Here is a 24,720-nt window from a genome sequence, read left to right as displayed (position 1 = left end):
ACTTTAGATGAACACAGAAAGTCTCTCACAGGAACTTAGTTGTAACCGAAGGATGAAATTAGGAACTTTCTTACAGTACCAGAATCTTGCAGCAGAATACTTTACTTGGTATCCTTTCAACTCAGCTTCCAGGCTCTTACCGAGCAGCCAGCCTCGTGCATGGCCCTCTTCTGAAGAGTCCTCCCCTGGTTGCGTTTTGAGTTGCTGGGCCTCTCCAAATGCGAGACGGCACCGGACCACCTTGAAATCCTCCTTCCAGTTACTGCGCCTCGGACTAGCTATTCTGAGACTCGGAAAACGGATGGATCTGCATCCCAGGCCTTGAGGGCCTCTAGGGGCTGATCAGGAGCACCAGGACCATGGAGTCAGAACATACTTCTGGACTGGAACCCAGAACCACGTGACATCAGCACCTTAAGTACCCTCTCCCGGAATACACAGCGGGACAACGCACCCACTGATTGGCTCCGAGAGAGAGATTGATACCCAATGCGTCCAACCAGACTGCGCTCCAATGCCTGTCAGAGATGATATATGCACCTATGACCAGGCAGAACATAGCACAGTCCAGCCAAACTGATGCCAGAATCACAATTTAGTGAAATTTAGTCTAAGGAAAAAACTAAATTTACAAACATAGCGTGTACTCTTTAGGAGTACCGGTGCTACATAAGTAAAATAGCACTTTTGGGTGAGCCTATTATTATATCAACATGCTTACATTGTCAAGGCAGTTTCCCTACTAGTAGGGCAACAAAATGCTGCCAGAACTGGCGATCGACTTGGTCTTACTTATGTCCATTGATTGACTGGATATTGGCCACCTAAATGTGCATGTTTACTCCAATTGGAGAATGAAAAATGGAGAAATGGGCAGACCCCAGTGATGTTAAATTATCTTTGAAGAGAAAATATTACACAGTCTTCAAGCTCATCACCCTGAGCTTGGTCAGTTGGAGAGTCAAAATTGCTACCACAGAGCATGTCTGATCCAAAAATGACCTGACTGGGCAATGACCATCTCATGTTTACATCCAGCTTTATCTCAGTGGAAACAACATAGATTGGTCCAAAATTCTAGCAGGTTGATCAGCTATCCCCCAAAGAACTACAAGTGTCTTCTACCACCCAAAGACCTTTATCTCAGGTCTGTGGGTACCTTCACTGCCTATGCTGTGCCCACATTCATTTTGACGATAACCGAGTTTGGCCATGTGATAATTTGCACTGGCACAGCACGTTATATAGCAGGGGTCTCAAAAACAAATTAAACAAAAGGGCCAGTTTACTGTCCTTCAAACTTTAGGGGGGGTGGACTGTGGCTAGGGAAAGTAGAAAATGCCCCAGTGTCAATGTGAGTAAACTATGCCCTATCATTGGTTTTAGTGGGAGTAATAGTGCTCCATTGTTTATATCAGTGGGAGGAATAGTGCCCCATCATTGGTATCAGTAGGAGGAATAGTGCCCCATCATTGGAGTCAGTGGGAGGAATAGTGCCCCATCATTGGTGTCAGTGGGAGGAATATTGCACCATCATTGGTGTCAGTGGGAGGAATAGTGCTCAATTGTTTATATCAGTGGGAGGAATAGTGCTCCATCATTGGTGTCAGCGGGAGGAATAGTGCCCCATTATTGGTGTCAGTTTGAGGAATAGTGCCCCATAATTGGTGTCAGTGGCAGGAATAGTGCTCCATTGTTGGTATCAGTGGTAGGAATGGTGCCCATCATTGGTGTCAGCGGGAGGAATAGTGCCCCATTATTGGTGTCAGTAGCAGGAATAGTGCTCCATTGTTGGTATCAGTGGTAGGAATGGTGCCCATCATTGGTGTCAGTGGGAGGAATAGTGCCCCCTCATTGGTATCAGTGGGAGGAAAATAGTGCCCCATCATTGGTGTCAGTTTGAGGAATAGTGCCCCATCATTGGTGTCAGTTGTGGTTGGAATAGTGCCCCAAGGGCCTAAAGGAGGCAAGCAAAGGTCCCTGTTTGCAGACCACTGTTATAGTGAATTCTCAGTTCCATGCATCTAGCTAAACACGGGACACACTATTTTATATGGAACATTTCCCCCATACCAAAATGGAGCCTGCCGTCACTGACTTCTCATTCTCATTCTTCAAATGCCAGTTGCCTGGTTGTCATGCTGACTCTCAGGCTTCAAATCCTTTGAGCTGCCAACATGGAATAAATACAGTAAATAGATACGGACTTCTGACTTTACTCTGACTTTCATGATCTTCATTTCTGTTCTGGGTCAGAGACTTGGAAAATCAGGGTAATAGCCACAGAGGTGGTCAGCAGTGGCCATGTTTTCTTCAAGAAGGGTTTCCTATTTTATCTGAAGGAATAATCCTGCTCCTGGTCCCCGCCTCTGCGGAACTCAGAAGATCTGCCAGTGTTAGGTTCCTCTTTGGGCTTTAGAAGAAAATGTAACAAAAACAACAGTTTGGGAATGTGATAGAGCTGAATCTTTTTTTCGGTGCCTGAACCACACCGGATAAGAGTATACTGACATGACCGATTTTCTAGCTACATGCAGATAGACAATGTGTGCAAAATACAGTGTAGTCCTGTAAAGTAACCAATCGGCTTCCAGTTTTTTTTTTTTTTGGTCAAAGTTTAATTGAACAAGCTGAAGTTAGAAGCTGATTGGCTACCATGCAGAGCTGCACCAGAGTTTGCACTCTCCAGTTTTAATAAATCAAACCCAATTTATGGTGAATATTTAAATACAGGGGAGTTTGAGTTATAGAACAGTGCAAACCAGTATGGCGGTCTTATAAACACCGGAGGAAGAGGATGTTGCCCATTGTCACCAATCACATCGTACAATAGACATGTGCAATTCGTTTAGTTACGAAATTGTTTTTTTACCAAATTTTTATAAATTCGTTAATTCCGAAATTTCCGAATTTCTGAATTTTTCAATTTCTGAAATTTCGAATTTCCGAAATTAGGAATTTAGGAATTTTCAAAATTTCGGAAATTCGAAATTTTCGAAATTTCATAAATTCAAAAATTCTAAAATTTGGAAATTTGAAAATCCAAGAATAAGAATGAAAATCAAAAAATTCGAAAATCTGAAATATCTAATAATAAATATTAGATTATAGGTATTGGAATATCCTTTCAAATTTGGCTGTTAATGAATGTAACGAGTACGAATTTATCCGAAGTTACGGATTATCTGAAATAACGAATGCCGTATCTAAACCAATGGAACGTAACGATCGAATAATAATAAATAACAATAATAATAATAAAACCTTTTTCATTCCATTTGTTTAGATGCAGCATTCGTTATTTCGGATAATTCATAACTTCAGATAAATTTGTATTATATCTTTTTTTTTTTCAGATTTTCGAATTTTTGAATTTGCGAAAATCCGGAAATTCAAAAAATTTGGAAATTCGGAAATCCAGAAATTCGAAATCTCGAAAATTGGAAATTCACAAATTCCTGAAATTTACGAATTTACAAAAAAAGCAAAAAAAATTTATGAAATGAAAATGAACACATTTTTTGTCAGTGCACATGTCTACTCTCCAGTTTTAATAAACCAATCCCAATACAGGGGAGTTAGAGTTATAGAACAGTGCAAACCAGTATGGCGGTCTTATAAACCCCGGAGGAAGAGGATGTTGCCCATTGTCACTAATCAAATTGTATAATAGACATGTGCAATTCGTTTAGTTCCGAATTTGGTTTTTAACAAATTTTAATAAATTCATTAATTCACGAAATCTCAGAATTTCTGAATTTTTCAATTTCTGAAATTTCGAATTTACGAAATTAGGAATTTACGAATTTTCTAATTTTCTAAATTTCGGAAATTCAAAATGTTCGAAATTCGAATATTCGAAATTTTATAAATTCAAAAATTCAAAAATTTGGAAATTTGAAAATCCAAGAATAAGAATGAAAATCTGAAAAATTCGAAAACCCGAAAATCTGAAATAATATCTAATAATAAATATTAGATTATAGATATTGGAATTTCCTTTCAAATTTGGCTGTATGTGAATGTAACGAGTACGAATTTATCCGAAGTTACAGATTATCTGAAATAACGAATGACGTATCTAAACCAATGGAACGTAACGATCGAATAATAATAAATAACAATAATAATAATAAAACCTTTTTCATTCCATTTGTTTAGATGCAGCATTCGTTATTTCGGATAATTCGTAACTTCAGATAAATTTGTATTCGTTACGTTCACAAACAGCCAAATTTGAAAGGAAATTCCAATACCTACAATTTAATAGTTATTGTTTCGAATGTTACTGATTTTCTTTCTTTTTTTTCATATTTTCGAATTTTTGAATTTGCGAAAATCCGGAAATTCGTAATTCGAAAAATTTGGAAATTCGGAAATCCAGAAATTCGAAATCCCGAAAATTGGAAATTCACAAATTCCCGAAATTTACGAATTTACAAAAAAAGCAAAAAAAATTTATGAAATGAAAATGAACACATTTTTTGTCAGTGCACATGTCTACTCTACAGTTTTAATAAACCAATCCCAATACAGGGGAGTTAGAGTTATAGAACAGTGCAAACCAGTATGGCGGTCTTAAAAACACTGGAGGAAGAGGATGTTGCCCATTGTCACCAATCATATTGTACAATAGACATGTGCAATTCGTTTAGTTCCGAATTTGGTTTTTAACAAATTTTAATAAATTCATCAATTCACGAAATCTCAGAATTTCAGAACTTTTCAATTTCTGAAATTTCGAATTTACGAATTTACGAAATTAGGAATTTATGAATTTTCTAATTTTCTAAATTTCTGAAATTCAAAATGTTTGAAATTCGAATATTCGAAATTTCATAAATTCAAAAATTCAAAAATTTGGAAATTTGAAAATCCAAGAATAAGAATGAAAATCGGAAAATTCAAAAACCCGAAAATCTGAAATAATATCTAATAATAAATATTAGATTATAGGTATTAGAATTTCCTTTCAAATTTGGCTGTTAGTGAATGTAACGAGTACGAATTTATCCGAAGTTAGGGATTATCTGAAATAACCAATGGAACATAACCAATGGAACATAACGAATGCCGTATCTAAACCAATGGAACATAACGATCGAATAATAATAAATAATAATAAATAACAAAAATAATTAAATAATAAATTAAATAAATAATTAAATAATAAATAACAATAATAAATAACAATAATAATATTAATAATAAATAACAATAATAATAATAATAAAACCTTTTTCATTCCATTTGTTTAGATGCAGCATTCGTTATTTCGGATAATTCGTAACTTCAGATAAATTTGTATTCGTTACGTTCACAAACAGCCAAATTTGAAAGGAAATTCCAATACCTACAATTTAATAGTTATTGTTTCGAATGTTACTGATTTTCTTTCTTTTTTTTTTCAGATTTTCGAATTTTTGAATTTGCGAAAATCCGGAAATTCGGAATTCGAAAAATTTGGAAATTCGGAAATCCAGAAATTCGAAATCCCGAAAATTGGAAATTCGGAAATCCGAAATTCGCAAATTCCCGAAATTTACGAATTTCCAAAAAAAGCAAAAAAAAAAAAAAAAAACGAATGAAATGAAAATGAACACATTTTTTTTGTCAGTGCACATGTCTACTCTCCAGTTTTAATAGACCAACCCCAATACAGGGGAGTTAGAGTTATAGAACAGTGCAAACCAGTATGGTGGTCTTATAAACACCGGAGGAAGAGGATGTTGCCCGTGGTCACCAATCACATCGTATAATTTATTTTCTCATCTGTACTGTGAATATGCAACATAAACTCTGATTGGCTGCTACTGGCAAAAGCTTTAATTGACTTTACTCCGGATTTATAAACTATATATCAACGTGTTTTAATACACGCACATAGAAAAGCGGTAGTATATCAGATTTCTTAAAACGGATCAGAAAGCAGTAAATTATCTAAATAAAAATAAAAATCTATTATCATAACACATAATATTCATATAGATGGACATATGGCGATCCAATATTGACATCCAAGTTAATGTTTTGATAATATCATCATTCAACATCCATATTTCACCTTCTTTCCTCATCTTTTGTCATACAGCATAACTGGGACATCATCTCCACACATGAGATACGTTAACAATGGATTATTGAAGCAGAAGGTTATAGAAGGAAGGAGGTATCAGGATAGGCAATGAGGCTAAGGCCTACAGGTAGGTCATTTATGGAGGGTCTTCCTGTGATTGATAAAAGAAAAACACGAAGGACAGTCTACCAAAAGTGTTATTTCAGTCGCAGATGTAGATGTAATTACCTACTTCTTGGGGACTCCAATAGTGAGTATAGGGTTCCTGAACGCCTTGGTGTTTTTTGGTGTTCCAACCCCCATGTTGCATTCTCTATAATACGAAATACACTATGTTGCCAAAAGTTTTGGGACCCCTGCCTTTACGCGCACATGAATTTTAATGACATCCCAGTCTTAGTCCGCAGGGTTCAGTATTGAGTTGGCCCACCCTTTGCAGCTTCGACTCTTCTGGGAAGGCTTCCACAAGGTTTAGGAGGGTGTCTATGGGAATGTTTGACCATTCTTACAGAAGCGCATTTGTGAGGTCAGGCACTGATGTTGAAGGAGAAGGCCTGGTTCTCAGTCTCCGCTCTAATTCATCCCAAAGGTGTTCTGTCAGCTTGAGGCCAGGACTCTGTGCAGGCCAGTCAAGTTCCTCCACCCCAAACTCGCTCATCCATGTCTTTATGGACCTTGCTTTGTGCACTGGTGCACAGTCCTTTTGGAACAGGAAGGGGCCATCCCCAAACTGTTCCCACAAACTTGGGAGCATGACATTGTCCAAAACTTTGTCCATTTCACTGGAACTAAGTGGCCAGGCCCAACCCCTGAAAAGCAACCCCACACCCTAATCCCCCCTCCATCAAATGATTTGGACCAGTGCACAAAGTAAGGTCCATAAGACATGGATGAGCCAGTTTAGGATGGAGGAACTTGACTGGCCTGCACAGAGTCCTGACCTCAACATCTTTGGGATGAATCGGAGTGGAGACTACGAGCCAGGCCTTCTCGTCCAACATCAGTGCCTTTTCATATTGGCATGCTAGCAGTATGGTGGATCAGAAATGCAAGAGAAGAGGTCCTGCAGGCCTTCCCATGGACCTGATGCCGATAGCCTGGATCATTGTTCCTTGCTTAAATCCACCTGCTTCACTGGTTCCATCCAATGCGGCTTCCTCCTATGCATTATATGGGAAGGAGTTTTCTGTGACTATGTCAGATTTTATGTATAGAATCTCTACCATGATAGCTGACCCAGTATGGTTGCAGGCGTTCTTCTGCACCTTCTCCTCTACACTATCTCTGGCATGCTTCTAGCTACAGTTGCTTCTGTGTACATAGCTGAACATAAGTGGAAAGGCTGGCCTGAGGAGCCTGAGAGGGCTATTTAATCCTCCTCCTCTGTCAGGGCCAGTGTTGTCTGCATTTCTGGGTTCCCACCCACCCGTTCCCCCAGCTTTTCATACATACTCATAGTATTTTTCTTATTCATACATTCAGGGTATGCCCTCTTTTCAGGCATACTGACCAGCTAGGCCAAGGCACACCTCAGGCCTAGGTTCTTAGGGGTATCGCATTTCCCGCTTGAAGACTCTGACTACCAGTAGTGTTATCTGTCCTTTTTGGATGATTAATCTTGGCAGGCCCTGCCTTGCAACATGTCATTGCTGTCATGTCCATTTGCCAAAACTTGAGGAAATGGTCCAACAACATGACCAATGCATATGGGTCAATCTTAAAGTGGTTGTAAACCCTTACAACCAACTTTGACCTACAGGTAAGCCTAGATTAAGGCGTACCTGTAGGTCCAAGAAATATCTCCTAAACCTACACGGTTTAGGAGATATTTGCTGAAAGACAGGCACCGCTGTCTGCGCCGCATGCACCGTAGACAGCGGCGCGCAGGCGCACTGAGCGCGCCGCGGTTAACGGTGATATGCCGCAAGTGGCGGCTCCCGTGCGCATGCGCGTGTGTGACGTCATCGCGGCTTCGCTGAATGACAGCGGCGGAGCTGCGAGACCCCACCGAGAAGATGGATGCGCCGGACTACAGGGGACAGCGGTGACTTCGCTGGCTCCTGTGTCAGGTAAGTGACACATAATGGACTACTATGCGATGCGATGCGATGCACAGTAGTCCATTATGCTTTACCTTTGCAGGGAATGAAAGAGGAAGTAAACTCATCAGGGTTTACTTCCTCTTTAACTGATCCTACAATTAGAACCCATGCCTGTTGCAGAACACTAATGTGGTAATGGGCTTCTGGACACTGTATGTCTCATATCGAAAATGAATCTTCTGCTGTACAAAAGAGTTTTGGGCTAAAATCTTGAACAATGCAAAAAGTTCTTACTCTTTATGCCTTTTGCCGGAAAACATCTCTTTGGTGCCTCCCTGGACAACTTTACGAAAAGACATCCCTGGAGGAAAGAGCACCATTTTGCTTCAGCAAAAGAAACCAGACTTCCACGCCTAAGTCCAGGTCAAGGAACTCAATTTCATCACAAACCTTGGATTCCAAAATCCTCCGAGCCTGCTAGAAAGTCTTCCTCACAATGAGGAGACAGCACCACTTCTCAAAATGAGGGAACATCTGTTAGCCTATGCGACCACCTGGAATGGAATTATCTCTGACGCATAGGTAAAATATGTTGTTACCAGGGACTAGAATCTAGAATTTCTACCTCTGCACTCCTTCATGTTGTGCACATCCCAGGTGTGGAAAATTGGCATTTGGACTTTCTCAGTTATCAACATCTGGACTCGGGGGGGGGGGGGGGGAATGATATCTTCACCCAAAAGGGTTTTACGACCTCTTGGCTTCCAGGTTCAACAATGAGCTGAACAAGTTTTGTCTCCAGGTTCAGGGATCTTGGGACCTCATCGGGCTTCTAGCAGACTATCTGTAGGCTCTTCCAGATTGCCTGGATCTCCTGTCTCGAGGATCAATTTACGTCTCTGCTTCATGTTCGCTGGCATTAACGACATGGCTGTTGGAGCCCAGGTCCTAAAGGATAGGGGCTGAGTTTGTTATGGTTTGTTATCCAATAAGCTAAGAAACCCACTTCTTACATTGCTCTTGGAAAGAATACTTTGCATGGTATGAGGCAAGGAAATTTAATTTTCATTTCATTCCAAGAAGTACTCTGTGGGACACATCATGATCTTCCTCCACTCTGGCTTGTGTTTATTGCTGTCCTTAAGTACTATCAGGACCATATCTCGGCTCTGCAAATTCTCTTTTAAAACGACTCGTCTTTCATTTTCTAGTAAGGGCCTTTCTACAGAGTTATAGTTATCCCCATGGGATCTCATCTTCAGCTCTTTAAAGATGGCCCTTTAATCCTATCAGAGATATTTTGCTCTTATCCACAAGGTGATCTTCCTCGTTGCCATGACCTCTGCTAGGCAAGTTAATGGGTTGGAGGTCTTATCTTGTAGGGAACCCTTTGTTATTCTGCACAGAAACAAGGTTATCTTGAGGCCTAGAGCCTACTTTTAGCTTAAGGTGGTTTCTTCCTTTCATCTTAACCAGCACATTATACTTCCATCTCTCTGTCCTACTCCAGTAAATGTTTCAAATACATTTACCTTCATTGTTTGGATATGGTATGAGATTTTCACGTTGATCTCTAAATCACATTTTCTTTCGGACTGACTGCCTTTGCATCATTCCTGAGGAGCCAAGCGACAGCCTGCCTCTCAGTTCACCAATTTTAGGAGACTTATGCAGGCCATACACGGTCAAATTTTGAACGAATTTTCTTTTCAAAATCAGAAAATTCCTTTTTATTTGTGATCCGATGATGCCACCATTGATTTTCGAAATTCGGCCGACCAAGCTTTCAATTTCACCTCATGTTGCTACAGAAAAGAATTTTCTTGGCTGGGAATCTTCTTTTCTCTCCGTAAATTTTCTTTTATCTCCGTACATTTTCTTTTCTTATTACGTTTCTCGCACGATTCTCCCATCATTGATTAGAAAATCATTCGTCTTTCTAAAAATTTCCAACATGTCCGATTCCTCAAATTTTATTTCCGCACGAAAATCGGCTGTTGCTGCAGCCCACTAATGGTGCGAAATTCATACGAAAATTCTTAGATACGATTTTCGAAACCGTGTATGGCCGGCATTAAGCATCTCAAGCCCAGGCTAAGGATAACGTTTTTTCTGTCCTTTTCTTTCAAGGTCCACTCTACTAGATCAGTATGTGCCTCTTGGGCTTTTCAGCACCAGTCATCTCTTTCCATTTGCAGGGCTCCCATCTGGTCTTCTGTTCACAAATTCCTTAAGTTTTAGCATTTGGATTTTCAGACCTGCACTAGTGCCAATTTCGGAAATAAGGTTCTTCGGGGACAACTTATTTTCCCTATTTGTGGGCTTGTTGGCGTTTCTTTTGGCGTTTCCCACCCCTCAATCAGACTACTTTCGTGGTCTCTGAACCCACCTGACCCCATGTCAATTGATCAGTAAGAAAACAGGATTTTAGAGTGTAAAATTGTTTACTTGCTTCATGGAGGGAGATGGACCCTGCCCCTTTGACTTGTGGCCACTACTTTTGCACAAAAGAAAATACTAAATTAGGAGGTAAAAGATGAAGATTTTTCATTTAAAAACTTTTTTTCAGTTTTTGATCTGCATGAGACAAAGGGAACCTGATTGGGCATTTAGGTGACACCCCCTTAGAGCGTGTCTCTAATGCCTCATGTACACTGCTGCTGGTAAATGGATGTTCAGAGGCAGTTGGCTGCTTTTTTCAGCTGCCCTTGAACTCATCCAATGTTACCTTATGTGTACATGTACACAGGTTCGTTTAATGTGGTTTTTAGGCAGTTGCGTTTAGAGGCTTTTCTTTGAAGGCAAAAAAAATGAGTTCAGACACTGAAGTCTCCGACGTTTCAGACACAAAACGCGGCTAAACGCGGTACCAGCATTTAGCCGCGTTTTAGTTTCGAAGAGTTTTTAAAGTTGCCCTATTTAAAATAATAGCAAATGATGAAAAACCACTTAACAACTCCATTTATGTACCCTTAATAAGCCTATGATCCAATCAAATACACCACTAGCATTGCTGTAAGCCAAAGCATAACTGGAATTTGACCTATATGTTGTTAGATTTCAACCAGATGACCCCACCATTGAGCTTCCCCCCCGACTTGATCAAACATAGTTGCATGAAATTTAATATCTGGCTTTTTTAATTGCATTTTTCCCTCATGTTATATTCTAGGTAGCTTTCACAATAAATAGGGTTGGGGTTTGGGGTTTCCCCTTGAAGAACAAGTTACAAGAACAAGTTTAGGGTTATGGTAAGGGTTATGGTTTCCCGTTAGGGTTAGAGTTTCCGATTAGGGTTAGGATTAGGGTTTCCCATTAGGGTTATGGGGTTATGGTTAGGGTTTTCCCCTTGAAGAACAAGTTACAAGAACAAGTTTTGGGTTATGGTAAGGGTTATGGCTTCCCATTAGGGTTAGGGTTTCCGGTTAGGATTAGGGTTTCCCATTAGGGTTAGGGGTTTATAGTTAGGGTTTTCCCCTTGAAGAACAAGTTACAAGAACAAGTTTAGGGTTATGGTAAGGGTTATGGCTTTCCGTTAGGGTTTTCGGTTAGGGTTAGGATTAAGGTTTCCCATTGGGGTTAGTTGGTTGTGGTTAGGGTTTTCCGCTTGAAGAAAAAGTTAGGGTTAGGGGGTTATGGTTAGGTTTTTCCCCTAGAAAAACAAGTTTAGGGTTAGGGTTTCCGGTTAGGATTAGGGTTAGGGGGTTATAGTTATGGTTTTCCCCTTGAAGAACAAGTTACAAGAACATGTTTAGGGTTATGGTAAGGGTTATGGCTTTCCGTTAGGGTTTCCGGTTAGGATTAGGGTTTCCCATTAGGGTTAGTTGGTTGTGGTTAGGGTTTTCCCCTTGAAGAACAAGTTAGGGTTAGGGTTTCCTATTAGGGTTAGGGGGTTATGGTTAGGTTTTTCCCCTAGAAAAACAAGTTTAGGGTTAGGGTTTCTGGTTAGGGTTAGGATTAGGGTTTCCCATTAGGGTTAGGGAGTTATGTTTAGGGTTTTCCCCTTGAATAACAAGTTACAAGAACAAGTTTAGGGTTATGGTAAGGGTTATGGCTTCCCATTAGGGTTAAGGTTTCCGGTTAGGATTAGGGTTTTACCATTAGGGTTAGGGGGTTACAGTTAGGGTTTCCCCTTGAAGAACAAGTTACAAGAACAAGTTTAGGGTTATGGTAAGGGTTATGGCTTCCCATTAGGGTTAAGGTTTCCGGTTAGGATTAGGGTTTTACCATTAGGGTTAGGGGGTTACAGTTAGGGTTTCCCATTGAAGAACAAGTTACAAGAACAAGTTTAGGGTTATGGTAAGGGTTATGGCTTTCCGGTTAGGATTAGGGTTTTACTATTAGGGTTAGGGGGTTATAGTTAGGGTTTCCCCTTGAAGAACAAGTTACAAGAACAAGTTTAGGGTTATGGTAAGGGTTATGGCTTTCCGGTTAGGATTAGGGTTTCCCATTAGGGTTAGGGGGTTATAGTTAGGGTTTTCCCCTTGAAGAACAAATAACAAGAACATGTTTAGGGTTATGGTAAGGGTTGTGGCTTCCGGTTAGGGTATCCAGTTAGGGTTAGGATTAGGGTTTCCCATTAGGGTTAGCTGGTTGTGGTTAGGGTTTTCCACTTGAAGAACAAGTTAGGGTTAGGGTTTCCTATTAGGGTTAGGGGGTTATGGTTAGGGGTTTCACCTTGAAGAACAAGTTTAGGGTTAGGGTTTCTGGTTAGGATTAGGGTTAGGGTTTCTGGTCCTCACACGCAATTTCTGACGTCTTACCAGCTTCGTCAGTAGCATTTCCTCACATATACTTATTATAGGATCCATAGTAAAAGCACCGCAATTGAAGTAGATACAAGTACACTGCTGCTCTCTGCACTGCTGCTACTCACTCTGGTCTCACAGAATGGCCGAAATAGTTAAATAATACAGTTTTTTTGGGCCTTGGGAGGGTCCTATGATTTTATCTTAAATAAACGCTCCTAGATGCAAAAGTGGCTAAAGGCGGCAAAAAGGAAGTTTTTAAACACCGGTTTCAAGCTGAGGAGGTTGCTGTAGCGTCCCGTGTACATTAAGCTTAAGACAGACAATTTGACTAAAGCCTAACTAATACTCAAACCCATTTATCTCATTGGCCCTAAAGAGCTGGTTGCCGCTAGGATACAGATGCTTCCTATCCTCACAGGTAAACATTATATATCTATATATGGGAAGGGAAAGGGAAGGAAAGTGACTGGTCAGTGGGACAAGAAGCAGAAAAAGCAAAGAGACAGCTGGCAGATTCTGCCAAGTCCAGATGACAGAGTGTCATGCATCATGTTTGCTAGCTAGCACAGAGACTGGCACTTACCCACATCATACACATTTTTGTTAGCTTTGGATGAGGGTGGCATATCTGAGTATGGGGCATCTGTATGGACAGGTGAGGTCATTTCCACGTAGCTGTTCTCTGAGTGTTTGGAGTGCTGCGCGGGGGGGTCTGTAATGGTGGCATAAGGGTTCTCAGTGCTGTTTAGTGAGCAGGTGCTGGCACTGCACCCTGACTCTTTCATACAATCTGCAAAAAGCAACAAAAACAAGTCAAAAAGAAAATGGGGGACAGACTGGAGCTCAGGAGGCAGCAGGGAAAAAAATGGGAAGGGGGGGGGGAGCCCTATGGGTAAAAATGATCAATACCAAGAAGTGGTAAGTAAGGGGCAACAATATGGATGGAGGTTGTTAGAGAAGGGTGGACTGCGGCGTGGTCTTCCAGAGCAAAGCGATATGTACTACAAACTTGTAACTGCAGTAATGCCCTATGGCTAACTCTACCACTCCGACAAACTGTCATTTTATAGAATAGCACTGTAACCGGCAACTTAAGCAATAAATCTAGAAATCTTTTCCCCTTATACCCAGGCATGCTCTTGAAGTATTCACTGTGTTGAAGGGCGAGTGTTCAAATTTCGCTCAGTGCTACAGCACCCATTACATAACTTAATGCCCAACTGTGATGCAAACTGAACCAAGGTACAGCTCTCAATGGCACTATTCAATAAAAGCAATTTACAGAATAATCATTTGACCCAGTGGGGTTGATTTACCAAAGACAAATGGGCTGCAAGGGAATTTTTCCTTAGCTTAGTGAATTTGGCAAAAGTCCCTTTGCAAAGAACACCCAATGACATGCAAGGAAAATAATACAAAAAACAGTATGTTGGCTTGCACCTGATTGGATGATGAAAGTCAGCAGAGCTTCATCTCATTCACTAAGCCAGTGGTCTCCAAACTGCAGCCTGTGGGCCTAGATGTGGCTCTTAGCTTGCGTTTAGGCCCATGGGGCACTATTCCTGCCACTGATACCAATGATGGGGCACTATTCCTCCCGCTAATAACATAGTTATTAAGGTTGAATAAAGACACCAGTCCATCCAGTTCAACCTGAGTGAGTGTCTACAATTGCCCCTATCCCTGTACATTGCACACTCACATCGGTCCCTACCCTCAGGGAGCCCACAATCCAAGGTCCCCATTCATATACTAGGGCCAGTTTTGGACAGAAGCCAATTAACCTACCTGCATGTCTTTGGAGTGTGGGAGGAAACTGGAGTACCCGGAGGAAACCCACGCAGGCACAGGGAGAACATGCAAACTCCAGGCAGGTAGTGTTGTGGTTGGAACTTGAACCAGCGACCCTTTTTACTGCTAGGCGAGAGTGCTACCCACTACACCACTGTGCCACCAATAATGGGCATAATTCCTCCCACTGACAGCAACGATGAAGAACTATCCTCCTACTATCGCCAACAATGGTGAACCATTCCTTCAACTGACACAAACAATGGGGCACTATTCCTTTCACTGACACCAATGATGGGGCTTTATTTCTTCAACGGAAACACCAATGATGGGGCTCTATTTCTTCAACAGAAACACCAACAATGGGGCACTATTGCTCCCTCTAATACCAATAATGGGGCATAGTTCTTCCCACTGACAGTAACTATGGTGTACTACTCCTGCAACTGATAGCAACAATGAGGCACTATTTCTCCCACTGACACCAATGATGGAGCACTATTCCTCCCACTGATACCAATGATGGGGCACTATTCCCCCCACTGATACCAATGATGGGGCACTATTCCCCCCACTGACACCAATGATGTGGCACTATTCCTCCCACTGATATCAATTATGGGACACTATTTCTCCCACTGATACCAATAATGGGGCACTATTCCTCCCACTGATGCCAATCATGGGGCACTATTCCTCCCACTGACACCAATGATGGGGCACTATTCCTCCTACTCACATCAATGATGGGACACTATTTCTCCCACTGATACCGATGATGAGGCACTATTCCTCCCACTGACACCAATGATGGGGCACTATTCCTCCCACTGACACCAATGATGGGGCACTATTCCTCCCACTCACATCAATGATGGGACACTATTCCTCCCACTGACACCAATGATGGGACACTATTTCTCCCACTGATACCGATGATGAGGCACTATTCCTCCCACTCACGCCAATCATGGGGCACTATTCCTCCCACTGACACCAATGATGGGGCACTATTCCTCCTACTCACATCAATGATGGGACACTATTTCTCCCACTGATACCGATGATGAGGCACTATTCCTCCCACTAATATCAATGATGGGGCCCTATTCCTCCCACTGACGCCAATCATGGGGCACTATTCCTCCCACTGATACCAATGATGGGGCACTATTCCTCCCACTGACGCCAATCATGGGGCACTATTCCTCCCACTGACACCAATGATGGGGCACTATTCCTCCCACTGACACCAATGATGGAGCACTATTCCTCCCACTGATACCAATGATGGGGCACTATTCCCCCTACTGACACCAATGATGTGGCACTATTCCTCCCACTGACACCAATGATGGGGCACTATTCCTCCCACTGATATCAATTATGGGACACTATTTCTCCCACTGATACCAATAATGGGGCACTATTCCTCCCACTGATGCCAATCATGGGGCACTATTCCTCCCACTGACACCAATGATGGGGCACTATTCCTCCTACTCACATCAATGATGGGACACTATTTCTCCCACTGATACCGATGATGAGGCACTATTCCTCCCACTAATATCAATGATGGGGCCCTATTCCTCCCACTGACGCCAATCATGGGGCACTATTCCTCCCACTGATACCAATGATGGGGCACTATTCCTCCCACTGACGCCAATCATGGGGCACTATTCCTCCCACTGACACCAATGATGGGGCACTATTCCTCCCACTGACACCAATGATGGGGCACTATTCCTCCCACTGACACCAATGATGGAGCACTATTCCTCCCACTGATACCAATGATGTGGCACTATTCCTCCCACTGACACCAATGATGGGGCACTATTCCTCCCACTGATACCAATAATGGGGCACTATTCCTCCCACTGATGCCAATCATGGGGCACTATTCCTCCCACTGACACCAATGATGGGGCACTATTCCTCCTACTCACATCAATGATGGGACACTATTTCTCCCACTGATACCGATGATGAGGCACTATTCCTCCCACTAATACCAATGATGGGGCACTATTCCTCCCACTGACACCAATGATGGGGCACTATTCCTCCCACTGACACCAATGATGGGGCACTATTCCTCCCACTCACATCAATGATGGGACACTATTCCTCCCACTGACACCAATGATGGGACACTATTTCTCCCACTGATACCGATGATGAGGCACTATTCCTCCCACTCACGCCAATCATGGGGCACTATTCCTCCCACTGACACCAATGATGGGGCACTATTCCTCCTACTCACATCAATGATGGGACACTATTTCTCCCACTGATACCGATGATGAGGCACTATTCCTCCCACTAATATCAATGATGGGGCCCTATTCCTCCCACTGACGCCAATCATGGGGCACTATTCCTCCCACTGATACCAATGATGGGGCACTATTCCTCCCACTGACGCCAATCATGGGGCACTATTCCTCCCACTGACACCAATGATGGGGCACTATTCCTCCCACTGACACCAATGATGGGGCACTATTCCTCCCACTGACACCAATGATGGGGCACTATTCCTCCCACTGACACCAATGATGGGGCACTATTCCTCCCACTGACACCAATGATGGGGCACTATTCCTCCCACTGACACCAATGATGTGGCACTATTCCTCCCACTGACACCAATGATGGGGCACTATTCCTCCCACTGACACCAATGATGGGGCACTATTCCTCCCACTGACATCAAAGATAAGGTAGTATTCCTCCCACTGATACCAATGATGGGGCACTATTCCTCCACCTACTGACCGCACCAAATAGTTTTGACTCCTTTTGACCACCAGGCCTGAGACACTGTCTCCTCCCGCTGATTCTGGGGCATTTTCTACTCCCACTGGCCACAGTCCGGACCCCCTAAAATCTGAAGAACAGTAAACGGGGGGGGGGGGGCTTTCTTTATAAAGTTTGGAGACCCCCCCACACTAATTTATAGATAGATGCCTTTGCAAAGTGAACAGCCTATTTACCTTTTGTATATAAACCCCAATCGATGCCTGTGCCATGTCTATGGTTTCTCAGTGGCGGTGGAGTTAAACTGGTAAAAATCCCAGTGGGAAATGATCACTAGCACAGCGATACTGGTTTACGGAACCAGTAACTGTTGGGTTCATGGCTCGTGTGTTTTAGTAGCTAGAAGATAACCATCACTATTAATTATATTGTGTAATGCATTTGTGCCAATGGAATTTTTCTTACAAATGACAAATCTCAAGTTGTGGCACCACCTTAGTTCTGGTGGCAGAGGTTTGCCATGTCCGGGGCACAATGGATGTTGCATGCCCCTATACGGGCACCAGGCTATTGTTCACACTGAACTCATTTGTGTCTTACGATGTTGAAATTCATCATTTTCTTGCAGAATACATTTTCTTGCTCAATAATTGTATTGTTTCTCTTGCATCATTCTCTGGGGAAAAGTTAATCATGTTATGTAAAACAAATAGAAAGTGTATCTATATGAAGTAAGGTGTGACCTACACACTACAGTAAGAGGTCTATTTATATATATAAAAAAAAAAGAACTAGTGAGAATGTCTCAAACATTCCCACAACCCTCACAAATAATTGTAATTTGCCCATTATATATTTTTTTGCACGATCTTCAGCTCCATCTAGTGGTCATAATGCAGGATCGTCCTTACTGAGTTATTTCCGGTAAATACTACATTATGGCCACTAGATGATGGTGATGTAGCACCCTCCTAGAATAAGTTGCTGGAGAGTTTCAGGTAAATTCAGTTCTTTAGCTTCTCTGTAATCATTGGAACGGTGTGTGTTTATTTTTGGCTGTTCTGGGTGTCACTGGTTGCAGGCTCAACTGCGTCCCTCTGCCTACTAGTGGATTCTAGAATAAAGTGGGTTGGAAGAGGCAGACCCTTGGCGTGAATATTCATGTGGTCATGAATGCCACTGACAGCATTGATGGGGCAATATTCCTTTTACTGATACCAATTATGGGGCACCATTACTTTTACTGACGCCAACAATGGGACATTGTTACCTCCACTGACACCAATGACGAGGCACTATTCCTCCCACTGATACCAATAATGGGGCACTATTCCTCCCACTAATACCAATAATGGAGCACTATTCCTCCCACTGATACCAATGACGAGGCACTATTCCTCCCACTGATACCAATAATGGGGCACTATTCCTCCCACTGATACCAATGACGAGGCACTATTCCTCCCACTGATACCAATAATGGGGCACTTTTCCTCCCATTGACACCAATGACGAGGCACTATTCCTCCCACTGATACCAATAATGGGGCACTATTCCTCCCACTGATACCAATGACGAGGCACTATTCCTCCCACTGATACCAATAATGGGGCACTTTTCCTCCCATTGACACCAATGATGAGGCACTATTACTTCCACTGATACCAATAATGGGGCACTATTCCTCCCACTGATACCAATAATGGGGCACTATTCCTTCCACTCCAATGCAATACTCCCAACACAAACGTTCCGGCACAAACGGCTGTATCTTAAATTGGGTGCTGAAATGACCAACGTCTGGAACTGACTGCAATCATGAGAAGGAAGTGTCACCAGCACACCAGGATCTCCAGTATTGGGTTCAAAATTTTAATCACATAGTACCAAAAATAAATAGAAGCAACGTTGCTTCTATTTATTTTTTTGATGCTACGTGATTAAAAATTTGGACCCAATTTTGGAGAGCCTGGTGTGCTGGTGACACTTCCTTCTCACTATTCCTTCCACTGACACCAATGATGGGTCACCATTTCTTCCACTGACACCAATGATGGGTCACCATTTCTTTCACTGATACCAATGATTGGATACTATTCCTTCCATTGACACCAATGATGGGGCACTATTCCTCCCACTGATACCAATGATGGGGCACTATTCCTTCCATTGACACCAATGATTAGGCACTATTCCTCCCACTGATACCAATGATGGGGCTCTATTCCTTCCACTGATACCAACGATGGGGCACTGAGCCTCCAACTGACACCAACAATGGGGCAGTATTTCTCACACTGATACCAATGATGGGGCACTATTCCTCCCACTGACATCAACAATCAGGCTCTATTCCTCCCAGTGATAACAAACAATGAGTCGCTATTCCTCCCACTGATATCAAAGATGGGGCACTATTCCATCCACTGACACCAATCATGGAGCCCTACTCCTCCTACTGAAACCAACAATGGGGCACTACTCTTTCCACTACCACCAACAATGGGACACTATTCCTCCCACAGACACCAATCATGGGGCACCATTCCTCCCACTAATACCAATGATGGGGAACGATTTCTCCTCCTACTGACCACAGCCAATCCCTAGGAGAGAGGATGCCCAATGAGTGCATAAACACACTTGGGCCTGGAGCAGCAGGAGGAGAAGTCCCAGCCTGAAGGGCTTCCGGGCAGAGTAGCTGAAGTCTGAAGGCGTTCATCAAGGTCTCCTTTTTGAGAGGAGCTGGAGCCAATTGAAAAGGGGGTTCACTAAGGACCTGGACTGGGAACCTCACAGGAGAAGTGTCTGGCTGACATTGGATTATCAAAGTATATCTAGTGGATTATATATAGCAGATTACTCAAGTTTATCCAAGTATATGGGACCATTGTGAGTATAGGGATCCTAGTGACTGTTTACTGCTCTAACCCTTTGAGGATCTGCTACATTGTTGCTGAATTCGGACTTTCCCCATGATTGGAGTCCCTGAGTTGCTGTTCTCCTATTGGTTGCCAAGAGGGGTATTATCCTGAAGAACAGTGGCGTCACTAAGGGGGTGGCTATAGCCCCTGAATCTGGGGCCCATAGCCCCAAGTCTTTTGCCGCAGGGCTCCCTGCCTAACCAGTGGGCCGTGGCCTCTCTGCAGCCGGGCCACAGGTGCGGCGGGCTGCATGAGAGAGCCGGGCAAGCAGATGAGCAGAAATTACATCATCTCTCTCAGCCCGCCCCGCATCACTGCTCTTCCGCCCTCACAATGTCGGAGCGAGGTGCGGCGGGGAGCAGCGAGATGAGATCATCTTTCACTGCCCGCCCCGCATCACCTGCCCTCACTCAGAACTAAACGCACCGGTACTGCCAGTCTGCCACCAATCCAGTGACAATCCACATTTGGTGGCACTGGCTGGCACGTCTCTCGGCAGGTGATGTGAAAATCTGCAAATGGTGGCAGGTGACATGGCAAGTGACAATCCACATCTGTTGCCAGGCAACAGTGGCAAGTGACAAGCCACATCCGGTGGCAGGCGACGGTGGCAAGTGGCAAGCCACATCCGGTGGCAGGCGACGGTGGCAAGTGGCAAGCCACATCCGGTGGCAGGCGACGGTGGCAAGTGACAAGCCACATCCGGTGGCAGGCGACGGTGGCAAGTGACAAGCCACATCCGGTGGCAGGCGACGGTGGCAAGTGACAAGCCACATCCGGTGGCAGGCGACAGTGGCAAGTGACAAGCCACATCCGGTGGCAGGCGACAGTGGCAAGTGACAAGCCACATCTGGTGGCAGGCGACGGTGGCAAGTGGCAAGCCATATCCGGTGGCAGGCGACGGTGGCAAGTGACAAGCCACATCCGGTGGCAGGCGACGGTGGCAAGTGACAAGCCACATCCCGTGGCAGGCAACGGTGGCAAGTGACAAGCCACATCCGGTGGCAGGCGACGGTGGCAAGTGACAAGCCACATCCGGTGGCAAGTGACAAGCCACAACCGGTGGCAGGCGACGGTGGCAAGTGACAAGCCACATCCGGTGGCAGGCGACGGTGGCAAGTGACAAGCCACATCCCGTGGCAGGCGACGGTGGCAAGTGACAAGCCACATCCCGTGGCAAGTGACAATCCACAAAGCCTGCAAAAAAGGTTGTTGACCGCAGCTATGGGCTGTAGCCCCAGATCTTTTGCAGACCTAGCAACGCCCCCTGCTGGAGAGTGCAGTCAAGGCAAAGAGTGTCCTCTGCAACTTTTGTGGACTAAATTTGCAGTCTTCCAAAGCTGACCTTGCACCCCAACCATGTCCAACGAGCTTTAACTCTGCCTGATTATTGAGTTTTGAAACTGTCCGTGCTGCCGTGTGCCTGGCTGCCCTTTAGACCCACTTGGGAGGAGAACCCGGGACAAATCTACAGGGGGGCACCGTGAGAAATCTGCGCTACACCGACAATCATAGAAAACAGAGTTATTAGGCAAATTACGGGGATTATTCATGCTTGGCACATCGGCACAGTGATTTTCTTTTCTTTTTTTTTTTTTTTAATAAATAGACCCTACAATATTAAAAATGATTTTATTCACGCTATAGTAAGTATCTCCCATCTAAAAACTCCAGGTACTATTTCTGATGGTTGTTACCAAAGTTTTGTGCCGTAACTTTGTATAATCGGCAAAGAAAACAGAAGACAGAAATGTCGCGGCAAAATACATATTGTCATTTTACTGCGCAAAAAAAAATAACCATTAGCAAACAAAGAGCGTTATTATGTCCCAGCGCTAGGCTAGTCTATAGGTTTTTTTTTTTATTTTTATTTTTTTTTAACGGAAGAGAATTCTATAGAAGATATAATTAGACTAATTAGAGTAAACTCAGGGTTTGACACTCGCAGTCCTTGTGTAAATAAAAAAAGTCCAGAGACGGCTCTATGTTAATGAGGACCTCAAAGCACATACAGCGAGCGAAGGGGCATAAAGCAGCATGCAAAAGGAATGAGGGATGAGCAAAAAGGAAAAAAAAAAAAAAAAAGATGGGAGCTGGCCAAGAGCGGCACACACAGGCAGAAGCAAACAGAGGCGTTCTGTGTTCTTCCCAACACAACGGCGTGACAGTCCAATTGTCTCCCAGCCAAGCCACTGGCCCACATCCATATCCAACAATGTCAATTCAGGCTCTGGCTACCACTCACAAAAGGCACATACGTAACGCACACATTTGCAATGATTCATAAAAAAAAGAAAAAAAAACATGATATATTTGATTAAAAACATAATATTATGATATAATTATATTTTATATATATATATTATATATTATAATATATAATAATATCAAATTAAAATTGATACCTATAAATAGTATTTACAGTGCCTTGAAAAAGTAATCATACCCCTTGACATTTTCCACATTTTCTCACATAGTTACATAGTTAGTCAGGTTGAAAAAATGAAAAAAGACACAAGTCCACCCAGTTCAACCACAAAAAAAAAATAAAAAAAAATAATAATAAATATTATTATTATTAATTATTATTATTATTATTATTTATTATATATATATATATATATACATATATATATATATATATATATATATAAATATCATACCAGCCCATATACCCCAATTCTATACCCACAGTTGATCCAGAGGAAGGCAAAAAACCCCAGCAGGACAACCACGTGACAACCAAAAACGTAAACGTATTTTATTGGGATTTGATGTGATACAACACAAAGTGGCGCATAATTGTGAAGTGTAAGAAAAATGATAAATTGTTTTTCAACATTATTTACAAATGAATATGTGAAAAGTGTGGGGGGGGGGGCATTTGTATTCAGCCCCCTTTACTCCGATACCCCTAACTAAAATCTAGTGGAACCAACTGCCTTCAGAAGTCATCTAATTAGTAAAAAATAAATAAAAAAAGTCCACCTGTGTGCAATTTAATCTCAGTATAAATACAGCTGTTCTTTAAAGTCCTCAGAGGTTTGTTAGCCCTTGTACACACGGTCAGACATTCCGACGGAAAATGTCCGATCGCACCGTGTTGCCGGATAATCCGACCGTGTGTGTGGGCTCCATCGGACTGTTTCCGTCGGAATATCCGACCGACAAAGTTTTAGAGCTGGGCTATAAAATTTTCCGACAACATGATCCGATCGGACTTTGTCCGAATGTGTGTAGAGAATTCCGATCGGACAAAGTGCCACGCATGCTCAGATCAAATTCCTAGACCAAAGCTATTGGCTACTAGCCTGAACGTAGTCCCATCATAACGAAATAACGTCATCACGTTACGGACGATCGGATTTTCCGACAACTTGGTCCGACCGTGTGTATGCAACACCAGTTTCGGACAAAATCCGACGGATTTTGTTGTCGGAATGTCCGACCCGTGTGTACAAGGGCTTAGAGAACCTTAGTGAACAAACTGAATCATGAAGGCCAAGGAACACGCCAGACAGGTCAGGGATAAAGTTGTGGAGAAGTATAAAGCAGGGTTAGGTTATAAGGAAAATGATAAACGGTTTTCAATTTTTTTTTTACAAATAAATATATGAAAAGTGTGGGGAGGGGAATTTGTATGGCGCCCCCCAGAGTCAATACTTTGTAGAACCGCCTTTCGTTACAATTACAGCTGCAAGTCTTTTTGGGGATGTCTCTACCAGCTTTGCACATCTAGAGAGGACATTTTTGCCCATTCTTCTTCTTTGCAAAATATCTCAAGCTCTGTCAGATTGGATGGAGAGCGTCTGTGAACAGCAATTTTCAAGTCTTGCCACAGATTCTCTATGGGATTTAGGTCTGGACTGTGAGTGGGCCATTCTAACACATGAATATGCTTTGATCTAAACCATTCCATTGTAGCTCTGGCTGGATGTTTCGGGTCGTTGTCCTGCTGGAAGGTGAACCTCCTCCCCGGTCTCAAGTCTTTTGCAGACTCTAATGCCGCGTACACACGACCGGACTTTTTGATGGACTAGGTCCGACGGTCTTCACGGCGGAATTTCGGTGGAGGTCCAATGGACTTTCTGAACGAAACGGACTTGGCCACACGCGACCGGACTAAAGCCCCATACACACTATCAGATTTTCTGCAGATTTTTTCCTTCAGATTTACCAAAACCATATAATATGAGGTCAGACCTTAGGAGTTTCAATTTGTATGCAGTCAGGCAGGTCCTTCAACTACATGGATTTGGTAAATCTGAAGTAAAAAATCAGCAGAAAATCTGATAGTGTGTATGGGGCTTTAGTCCATTCGAAAGTCCGTTCATTTTGAACGTGATGACGTAAACGGGACTAA

General features: G+C 42.9%; 1 protein-coding gene across 4 annotated transcripts in view; it reads right to left on the bottom strand.

The window, feature by feature from the left end:
* Positions 1-24,720, bottom strand: part of LOC143962650 (multiple epidermal growth factor-like domains protein 11) — a 981,904-nt gene that overhangs the window by 18,388 nt on the left and 938,796 nt on the right. For 3 of the 4 annotated variants that reach the window (XM_077471986.1, XM_077471983.1, XM_077471984.1), the window contains one exon: positions 13,453-13,659. The exons of the other annotated variant lie outside the window; for it this stretch is intronic. In XM_077471986.1, coding sequence (XP_077328112.1) covers positions 13,453-13,659 — 207 coding nt within the window. The remainder of the gene's footprint in view (positions 1-13,452; positions 13,660-24,720) is intronic. 4 annotated transcript variants of the gene reach the window in all.

This window comes from Lithobates pipiens, unplaced genomic scaffold (genome assembly GCF_037356315.1).
Source record: "Lithobates pipiens isolate NorthernLeopardFrog02 unplaced genomic scaffold, aLitPip1_a1.2 Scaffold_8, whole genome shotgun sequence".
NCBI classification, from domain to species: domain Eukaryota; kingdom Metazoa; phylum Chordata; class Amphibia; order Anura; family Ranidae; genus Lithobates; species Lithobates pipiens.
Note: the sequence above shows the minus strand (reverse complement) of the source record. Positions and strands in the feature narration are given on the sequence as shown.